This window comes from Chelon labrosus (assembly GCF_963514085.1).
Source record: "Chelon labrosus genome assembly, chromosome: 23".
Taxonomy (NCBI): Eukaryota; Metazoa; Chordata; class Actinopteri; order Mugiliformes; family Mugilidae; genus Chelon; species Chelon labrosus.
Window position 1 is genome coordinate 7,855,660 of NC_140356.1, and position 10,722 is coordinate 7,866,381.

Consider the following 10,722-nt stretch of genomic DNA (forward strand, 5'->3'; position numbering starts at 1 on the left):
CTAATGGCCCCAACAGAGCAGTGCCTAGGCCCATTACACCTCGGGGTGCTCCAAAACACCATTACCACCACCGGCTACCTGGAGCGTTAGTGCACATAGGTGACAGTTTGTGTGTGCAACTGCGCCTCCGTTGTGCGTTCATGTAGATGCGTTGTTTGAAGGAGGTCGGAGGCGGATTGATGCGTGTCACAGAAGCACAACAGTTGCTGCAGACAATTGGCGTTTTTTTGCCGCAAACGCAGGTCTGTTGATATGGGTGTGAGCATTACACCTGTCATCTCTCCTCCATTAATTCCTCCAGAGCTTTAGCTGCCCGCTGCTGGAAGCTGTAGGTGACAGCAGAAAATACAGGAAGGCGAAATTTGGGCTCTCATTGTGCGCACTTCACTTAGCACCGTCTCATTCTGCCAGCAAATAGACTGTTTGGTTCACAGGACGAGTGGGCTTTAATTGTGTGTGTGTGCTTCCCACCTTTACTGCCAATGGATTCAGTCGCTGCGTTAATAGTGTCTGAAGTAATATTTCTTTCTGACTCCATTCGAGGTCTCAGCTCTTATAACCAATATCCATCTGTGACTCATGTGCATGCATAATGTAGTTTCATCCAACTTAAAGCTCAGAAATGTGACTTCAAGCTCTACAGTGTCGCGTCCTCGTGTCCTTCTACCCCTCTTCCACTCAGGCTACTGGGTAAATCCACAGTTCCCGCCATTCCCCAAGGTGGAAGATCCCCTCCCCCAACATTTGTGACTCTGTAAATGTGAAGCGGACATGAGGATAGGCTGTATTAAATCAGCTCTTCCCTGGTCAGGTGAAAACAATAACTGTACACACAGCGAGTAAATTCACTTGACAGCAGCTTCGGCTGCCTGTGCGACCATTACGCTGCTATCCCTTTCTCTTTTTTAAGAAAGAGCCTTAGCACTGGCTCTATTGACAATCTGCTTTCCCCTCAGTATCAATAGCCATTAACCACTTTAAGCCTTGCCAAGCGTAGGAGATGGAGAGCTAATTGGCTTTTTTTTTTTGTAGTGTACTGTATACAGTAATGGTGAATCAATGTCTTTGTTAGTATTGTGGGATAAATGGATATTCATGCCTGAATAACCGCAAACACCCACACACGAGGCTAGCAGCGCTAACACCGTACGTACCTACGCACGCATACAAATGTTTCTGTCTTGCCTGTACCTCCAATTTGTCATACCATCACAGATAGACTGAAACAAAAACTACCCTCAAACATACAGTAAACATACACAGAATTTCATGAACCCCCCCCCCCCCCCATCCCCCATGTAAACACACTCACAAGCTCACTCTCGCTAACACTCATGGCCTCTCAGCGTGGAGTGCTGCCACCTGCGTGGAGTGGAGTGAGAGCAACATTCCCCCCTGACAGCGAGATGTATGCAATTAAACCGTATTAAAGTCATTAGCCCAACAGAAGTGATAGCCAGCAGATGGTTACCATGCAGAAATACGCTCTTAATGAAGCTCCTCCGTCACTAGGCATGCATGAGTGCACTCATGTTGGCGTCGCGTGTGTGTACATTTGACTGTACAGCTCGAAGCAGTGCTTGATCAGGCGGCGGTCGGCCCTCTTGGCGCGTGGTAATTAGTGCCCATGGTTGATTCATGACGACCCGCTAACACATGGTACGTATCGTCCTTACTGTTATTTATTTCATCGGAGGCCAAGATAAGTTTCATGTGTCTGAGCTGATCGTGCAGATTCTTGAGTTGTTACTTTTCTGAGCTTCTGTTGACAAGAATCTGAAGTGTGGCGTTGCTAGGAGACGTGCTGCCAGCATCAGTGCTGTGCTGCTGATTGGAGCAAGTCATAGTCCCGAATGATGGTATAAGCTCTAAGAAAAACTTAAATTGTTGGAGGTCAAACCAGGTTACAAAGTTTTATACAGAGAAGCAAGCAACAGAACTAAACCCTTACTCTTATTACTGCTAGATTTTTAAATACAGGATATTTCAGTCAGCGCAGTTACTGGTTAAAGTAACATTGGACCGTGATTCTCTTCTAAATGAGTTTTTGATTTCTCAAGATAATTTCAGACCATTGATTGTACAAGGGGGTTCTGGGTTCAAATCCATTGGCCGACTGGGGGCCTTTCTGTGTGGAGTTTGCATGTTCTCCCTGTGTCTGTGTGGGTTCCCTCCGGGTACTCCGGCTTCCTTTCACAGTCCAAAGACAGTTAGGTTCATTGGTGATTCTAAATTGAGTGTGAATGGTTGTCTGTCTCTCGGTGTTAGCTCTCCGATAGACTGGCGACCTGTCTCTCGCCCAATGACAGTGAGTCGATTAGTCTATAGATTCTATTGGGATTATTCCATTGGCTTTTTTATAAGTACAGTAGTCAATGCATAATCCTAATTTATCCTAACATGATATCTATGGATGAAGAATCCATGTCAAACTTTTACCCAATGACACTTGTTAGGAAACATGTTGTTTACCATTTAGAGACATGAATTAGCAAAGACAGTGTTAGTATGATTTAACCTCAATGGCTTGTGTTGATTGTAATTGGAAGTGCTGCTGTGTTATCCGTCCATCCATTATCCATTACTGCCTACCCTGTAGAGCATCACCATTCGCACTCGCACGCACTCCCGTGGCCAATTTAGCATCCCTAATTAACCTAACATGCAATGAACAGCAGCGTTGCCGTGCTAGCCATTAGGGAGTCTTTGTTGAATTCTTGGCTGAAAAACAAGTCATGAAGAAGCAACAAAGACTCCCGGCCACTGACCACCAACCAACAATTGGACCGTTGTCCAAATACGAGCAGTGCCGTCTTGTTTTGTTGAGATGGAAAGCTGCTGAATCTCACGGCTATACTACAGTGGTGGGCTGTTTTAGTTTTAGTAGACATGTAACTTCCTGGGTCTCTGTTAAAATCTCTGTTTAAATTCCCACACCTCTAACCTTCCTGTTTGTGTAATCTTTGACATTCCTGGTGTCCGCCGTCATTGGCGATGGCTGTATATTAATCATTTACGACGTTGCCCTACTGTGTAACCTTCCACACAGTGAGCGTCAGACATCCAAGTGAAGATGAGGCTTCAAATAAAGCTTTTCATTTACATACCTATCATTGTTAATAATGCCATAACGGCCCAGACAGACTCTTAAAAGTGGTTAACGCTATATTTTTTCTGACAGCAGTCGCCAGGCTCCGTCTCTGGGCTCATCGTCCGTGACAGCTGCATTTCTCGGCTATTTGACAGTTTTTCTTGCTGCATTATTTCTTCTGTAGAGATGTTGGGATGCATGATGAACCAACTAATTTTCAGTCAAGAATTCATTTCCTCAACCGCGGTAGTTATTACTTGAGCCTCCGAGAACGTCTGCTGATTGAACTGGGATGGGGCGCGCTGGCTAGCCTTGCGACATTAAGGCTACGAACCACGCTTGAGTCACCGCTCTCTGCAAATGAATCATTACGCGTTTCATCTCGAGCTATAAATATAGTCTCATATTTTGACCAGTACTGTAATAAGCATCATTTACGTTTAAACTGACAACATCAGCATCATCTCAGTTATCTGGCTCTGGTTCACTGAGCGTAATGAATATAATGGAGTCAGGGTAGAGTGTTGTTACTCCGTGGGGAACTTTACTTTTTCTTGAAGAGCCTGGGGCGGCGAAATACAGTGGGGGAAGTACACGGTGTCTAGCCCCAGGCATCCAAGACTGCTGGGGGGACGCATAGAATACTTACACATGTTTACACTGCAGCGACACTAAATTAACTGTGGTATCAGTTCTCCTGCGTCTCTTTTTTCTCTTTTATTAATAATTCATTATCTCCTTTACTTGTTCCGTCTTTTGTTCTGTTTAAATTAAGTACCAGTTAAGAGCTTGGCAGATATTCTGGAGAGCAAATGCAGTTCAAACAATTAAATTTTATTTCTTTTAAGGATGCGATTGTTTTCATACGAGCAGACCGCGGCACACACGAGGCAGTCCGTTAGCTGTGAGCGAATTTCGGTGGACTTGGAAAGTGTGTGTGTGAAGGCGAGAGAGGGCGAGTGATGAAAAGGGAGAGCTGATAGTGACGCTCCATTGAATACAGATGAGAGAAAGGCAAGCTGAATTCTGATCAGGCTGCTTCCCACTCTTCCTTCCGCTCCCTCTTTCTCTCTCTCTCTGAGAGAAAATTCTTCAGAAGACTGCGCCTTTCTGAACCGATGGGGGAGGCCAGCAGGTCAGCCTTTCAATGTCAAAGTTCAGGTCATAAAAAAAAAAGCAGCTATTGTAGTGTTTCTTTTATATGAAGAAGTAACAAGCGCCTGATTTTGATGATGAATGCAATGCAGCGGTTCTTCAGAGGGGATCTGATTGTGAACTGAAACTCTTTGGAGGCTGAATTTGTTAGCATTTTTTATCCGTGCGCCCTCACAACCTGTGGTTTCATCGACTTCTTTAACACATTCCAAGGGCCTATGGATCATAGAAATCAATCCGTAAAGTAGTAACCAGCTCATGTCAAAGCCGATATTCTGCTATTCAACTTATAGGTGAATAAGTGATCGGGAAGGCTGGGGTTGAAGTGAAGCTGCAGTTTGATCTGAAAAGTCTGGCTAGCATGGCGCCTTCGTGCTTAATTAGCAGAAGAAAACGTGTACTTTTCCACCCTCACTCTGAATACAAATGCCTTTTGTTGAAAAGTCACCAGGGTCGCTTCACCGGCTCATTAAAAACGAGCAAGGAAGGGAAAAAAATCACGAAGCCAAACGCCTTCATTTTAATGCGTAGCACGGTAAACTAACACAAAGTGCCTCGCTGTCGTAAATATATCGACTTAAAGTTCCGCGTAGTTTGACTTTTGCAGCAAATTAGCATGAAGCGTGCATTAAAATGTAGAAGCACTTGACAATCTTGTAAAATAATAGTTAGAACCATAGGCGCTTTACAGTTTATTTAGTTATTATTTAGTAGAAATACTTGTTTGTAACGAGGTCCGCAAAAATAGCAGCAAACGGAGTCAGATGAGTGTAGACACCCCAGCCCCAACGTGATTTGTCCTTCGATGTGATTATCAACACCGTGATTGGTTGTAAACCCTGTTGTCACGGCAATGATTTCAGCCTTGATGATGAAAGCTCCCGGGACTCTGATCCACACCACACACACACACGATCAGTCTGTCTCACTGCTAACCAGTCCCATTCCCCTTTGAGAGAGAGGCATTAGCTGGCGAGATTGAACCGCCGCTTGTGTGTGTGAGCGCGTGTGTTGCTGTTGTTCTGTCTTCTTACTTACCAAGTAATGTACAGAACAGGAATCTGGGGGAAAGGCTCAAGCTCCACTGAATTGTACCTGACACTTTGTTCTTTCTGTCCTCACTTTTTTTCTCCCTATGCCATGAGAGAGACCTTCTGTCTCTCTCATGGCTGTTATTAAACCGCTTTGAGTTAATAACATCTGTGTCACGCTGAAACCCACAAGCAAAGGTCGAAATCAAGTGTAACTGCTGCTGTGTGCTACCATTACACTTTCATATACAACAGACCCCAAAGAATATACTTTAAGGGATGCTAAATGCATGAGCAGCCTCAAATATTATATATTTTAGTTGTATTTACATAGTTTGAGGTATTTAAAAAAAAAAAAATTATATATATTGGTCCCATTTATACCCTGTATTGGCATATGATTTGTGTTTGCATGTATAAAAAAATCTGATGTCGGGCCGTTGCACATGTTTTTATCACATGTCCTCTATTGTGTCCTTGTGTGATGTTCCCGGAGCAGATTAGGACAGCAACTACACAAACAAACTTAAAGAGTAGAAATGTGCACATCCCAGTTTGACTGTATAGACTGCCTAGTCAAAAAAAAGTCGCCTCAAAAAAAATGTCACACACTCTAATATTTCGTTGGACCGCCTTTAACTTTGATTACAGCACGCAATCGCCGTGGCATTGTTTCGATAAGCTTCTGCAGTGTCACAAGATTTATTTCCATCCAAGATCTTGTGTTGATAATGGGAGAGTCTGACCACTGCACAAAGCCTTCTCCAGCACATCCCAAAGATTCTCAGTGGGGTTAAGGTCTGGACTCTGTGGTGGCCAATCCATCTGTGAAAATGATGTCTCATGCTCCCTGAACCACTTTTTCACAATTTAAGCCCCATGAATCCTGGCATTGTCATCTTGGAATATGCCTGTTCCATCAAGGAAGAAAAACTCCATTGATGTAATAACCTGGTCATTCAGTATATCCAGGTAGTCAGCTGACCTCATTCTTTGGACACATAATGTTGCTGAACCTAGACCTGACCAACTGCAGCAACCCCAGATCATAGTACTGTCCCCACAGGCTTGTACAGTAGGCACTAGACATGATGGGTGCATCACTTCATCTGCCTCTCTTCTTACCCTGATGCCCCCATCACTCTGGAACAGGGTAAATCTGGACTGATCAGACCACATGACCTTCTTCCATTGCTCCAGAGTCCAATCTTTATGCTCTCTAGCAAACTGAAGCCTTTTTTTCCAGTTAGCCTCACCGATTAGTGGTTTTCTTAAGGCTACACAGCTGTTCAGTCCCAATCCCTTGAGGTCCCTTCACATTGTACGTGTGGAAATGCTCTTACTTTCACGATTAAACATAGCCCTGCGTTCTACTGTTGTTTTTCATGATCAACTGGGATTTTATTCCAACCATATTTCTTCCTGGAAGACGATGGTTCCCCACTATCCTTCCAGTGTTTAATAATGCGTTGGACAGTTCTTAACCCAATTTTAGCAGTTTCTTCAATCTCCTTAGATGTTTTCTCTGCTTGATGCATGCCAATGATTTGACCCTTCTCAAACAGACTAACATCTTTTCCACGAGATGTGTCTTTAGACATGGTTGTTTAAGAAATGAGAAGCTACTCATTGCATCAGTTGGGGTTAAATAACTTGTTGCCAGCTGAAAGATAATCACCCATGCAGTAATTATCCAATAGGAGGCTCCTGTCTATTTGCTTAGTTAAATCCAGGTGGCGACGTTGTTTTTGGCCAGGCAGTGTAAACATCACATGTTACAGCATCTGCAGTATATAACGTGTCCTAATAAGTACACCGACAATTAGTTTCCCCGCAGTAAACCTCATTGCATATTAATAAATATTCAAACCAACGAAAACACTGGAGCCAGCTTGTGATTCTAGCCAAATCTGAAACCTCACAATTGGTTTCAACAAACCTGGCACACTTGTCAACAAACACAGTGTGTACCAAGACAAGGCAAGTGATTCAGCTGTATTGGCTCTACTTGTTTTTCCCCTTGCCAACAAAGGGGTCATTTGTACCCTGCTTGAGATAGCAGGAAGAAACATAAATAGGTCACCTTTTCACCAGTTGGGTCGATTTTTATTCAAGACCACAGCGGAATTGGGACCCGCTGTATTTACAACTGACTGAGAGTTTATCAGATTGCAAACCAGACCTCGTCCACGTCATTGACTTTACATAAAGATGGGACAAACCTTCATTGCAGTTACCGTTAGTTGTACATTTTAGCATGATTCATCTAATGTTGCATTGCTGTAACTCACTGTAAATGAAAATCTTCTTGTCTTTGCAATCATTCATAAAAAAAACGTTTGAGACGCCAAAACGTGTCCTTTTTGAATATGATTCAATCATAATGGATCTGAATCTTTTGGAATTAAATGAAGCTGTATCTCCAGATTTCTAGGGGGCTCTACTCCCTCTTTGAGAATTGGTTCCCTGCCCATGCTCCAGCTCTGTGTTACATGTGACTGTCAGATTGACTTTCTTTCATTACACTTGAGTACTTAAAAAAACACACAACGCCTCAAACCAGGCGTACCCTGAATGTTCTTTGTCAGATCCAGAGGAGCCAGCGTAAGAGCCTGATCCTGATCCAACACCGTGCTGCTAAGTTGGAAAATAGTCTGGCTTTTCTGTAGACGTCAGAGTGTATAAAAATTCATCACCCGCTGCATACGGAGTGCTATTTCCCATTTTCTTTCCTAGCGTCCTTCTTTAACCTCTTTTAATATTGATCAGCCGCAGATTTGTCTTTGCCTTTCTTGTCTTCTTGCATCAATATTTTCCTTCCTCTTAAACTCTTTGTTCAGTATTTTCTGTTCCTTTTATCTTTTAAACCGTTATTATGTCTTCTGCTGTACTGTCTGTTTCCATTTAGCGCTTTATTGTCTTTGCTATAACAATCTTTTCTCTCTCTCTCTCTCTCTCTCTCTCTCACACCAGGGCCTGATGATCCTCTTACAGAACCTTCCCACAATGCACTGGGGCAACGAGGAAGTGAGCGTGCTGCTGGCCGAAGCCTACAGGTTGAAGTTTGCCTTTGCCGATGCGCCCAACCACTACAAGAGATGATGAGCGTGGCTCTCTGCGGCTGCTCCTTCTACTCTTCCTCCCCCCTCTGTTCCTCCTTTACCCCCCCACAGTCGTCCGCTGAACTTAGAGGCCTCTATTCCTACACGGAAGGACCTTCCTTTTCTTAACCTCCCTCTCCCATACTGCCCGACGGGCCTTTTCAGCTACTAAGAGATTTGAATCAACCAATGACAGAGAGGACGTGCGGTGTAGCATTCTAACATGTTGACGTGGAGCCTTTTTTTAAATTATTTTTTCTCTGATCAGCTCTGAAATGTGCACTCCTGCAGCCCGGTGCCGGACCCCTCTTTGAAGATCCCAACTTCTTGTTGGGCTGCCCAAGCTGACGCCTCAAAGAACAACCTCAAGCCTGGTGCAGGACCACGAGCTGTTGCTCAGCACCGCCTGGGGTTAGGTCTGCTCAGAAAAATATCCTTTTCTGCTTATTGTCATTTACAGTACCATGGCAATACTTGGTTTGCTTTTTTTTGCTCCCCGAGGCAAAAATGTGACCTTTTCTTCGGTTTGCAAAGACGAGGAACGATAGCAAAGGGCATTGTGCTAGATGTTTTACATATCTGAGCCCCGTCTCCCGGTCGCAACACAACCTGAAGGAACACGACCTCTCCTCATTTTGCTTTCATGCCAGCAGATTGTTGTCAAACACACTAGGACTTTACAGTAAGAGAGATTGTCCGTCCCCGTCTTCTTCCATAAACCACACTGACTCCTTTATCCCGTCCTCCCACCCACACCGCAACATCGCAGCCAAACGGTGGTAGGAGGCACGCACACTTCAACCAACATAATAAGCCAATAGGAGTAAGAAAGCTACTTAGTCATAGTTTGTTTGGCTTTGCGTAGACCTGCCAGAATACGACGGGCCGTGTCTTATCTATTAACTTAGGACTACCTCAGAACATTAACAAAACTGGAGATCCACCTAATATATGCCACATGTGTCACGTGCAAAAATAAAATGTTCGGTCGCACTCCAAAGCAGAAATTATCCTTAACTGAAGCAGAATTTGTCACGAATACAACACAAATTCAAAAAAACAGCCTAAACAGGGTTGCGAATTTACGATATTGCCTTATGATTAAAGTATGAAATGTTTTGTTTTTTTCTTCTCCTCTCGTCTTTTGGCTCCTGTTTCCATGGAGCCGTTACGGTATGAAGGTGTATGTGGTGTCTGCTAGCTTTGTGTCTACTGTATATGACGTGTAAGTGAGAGGGGTCTGTTTGATGTTTTACTGGGAATAGATTCCAACAGCAAGTAAAACTAGTCATAACAAGTCATCCTCTTTTTGTACTCGCTGGTTAATATTATTCTAGATGAACACATGAAAGCAGCAGGTGATATGTGTAGGAAGTGTTGCATTTTAAAAATGAAACCACACATGCTTGATCCATATTGGTTCTCCTACCTAATTGAATCATGTGTAACCAGCGACTGAGCTGCCGTCGATTTAAAATCTCTGCGTAACTTCCCGCTACGTGCGGCATGAATCATCAGAGACGTGGTCGTATAAATCAATAATAACGCTGTTCCTTCGCTCACAAGCAGCCGATCCATACCCCCGTTATGTCACTTTAAAATTACCCTGTAATCATGAATCAACACCTTCTACCTTCCAGAAGGTGCAGTAGTGTTATTTCATTTTCCGAATGCATTTTTAATCGCTGTAGGGCCAGAAACCGTAGCGGCGGTAAATAAAACATGACAGAACAGAGCGGGATGCCGTTAAATGTGTGGGTTTACATTTGACTTCGGTTGGACTGGAAATTAACTTTTAATGTCCCGGAGAAGTGAATCGGTGATATAAATTTGACAGGCGTAACACACCCTTTAATGTAAAACCTTGCGCGTATATATCGAGCGCCGCATAAATAACTCAGATACAACCTTGTTATCCTCGTGAACACAACCCCTCCACCTTACACTGACCTTTGCAGCTTTGGCGTTAGCAGGTGACTTTTTGTTTCCCGTCTTTGTTCATGCACATGAACACTTGGGGCGTCTTACCCAAAGCCAGTATCGTCATACTGGTGTCATGTTGGGAGGAGGAGGAGGTGGTGGTGGTGGAGGTGGTGGTGGGGTAATAAGACATTCATGACATAACGCAAAGCTGTTAACGTTTGGAGCCTCCTGTCGCGACTCCGCCAGGATCCATTATTGTCACCGGAGCCGGCAAAGACGGTGTGCGTAGGTGTGTGAAGGGGAGATGGAAGAAGAGAGGGAGGGAGGGTGTTGTGTTCCTTTGGAAGTTTCAGCGCTCTTTCAGTCAGACCTGTCAGTCTTTGATCACGCGGCGGGACTTTTTTTTTTTTTTTTTTTTTTT

The 10,722-nt window shown here is 43.9% G+C and overlaps 1 protein-coding gene across 3 annotated transcripts in view; it reads left to right on the plus strand.

The window, feature by feature from the left end:
- Positions 1–10,402, plus strand: part of tbc1d22a (TBC1 domain family, member 22a) — a 135,657-nt gene extending 125,255 nt beyond the window's left edge. For 2 of the 3 annotated variants that reach the window (XM_084573231.1, XM_084573230.1), the window contains exon 14: positions 8,251–10,402. In XM_084573231.1, the coding sequence (XP_084429357.1) occupies positions 8,251–8,379 (129 nt within the window). In that variant the 3' untranslated portion in view covers positions 8,380–10,402. Of the gene's footprint in view, positions 1–682; positions 1,157–8,250 lie in introns of those variants that run through there. The other variant, XM_084573232.1, reaches the window with a different exon arrangement.
- The last annotated feature ends 320 nt before the right edge of the window (positions 10,403–10,722 follow it).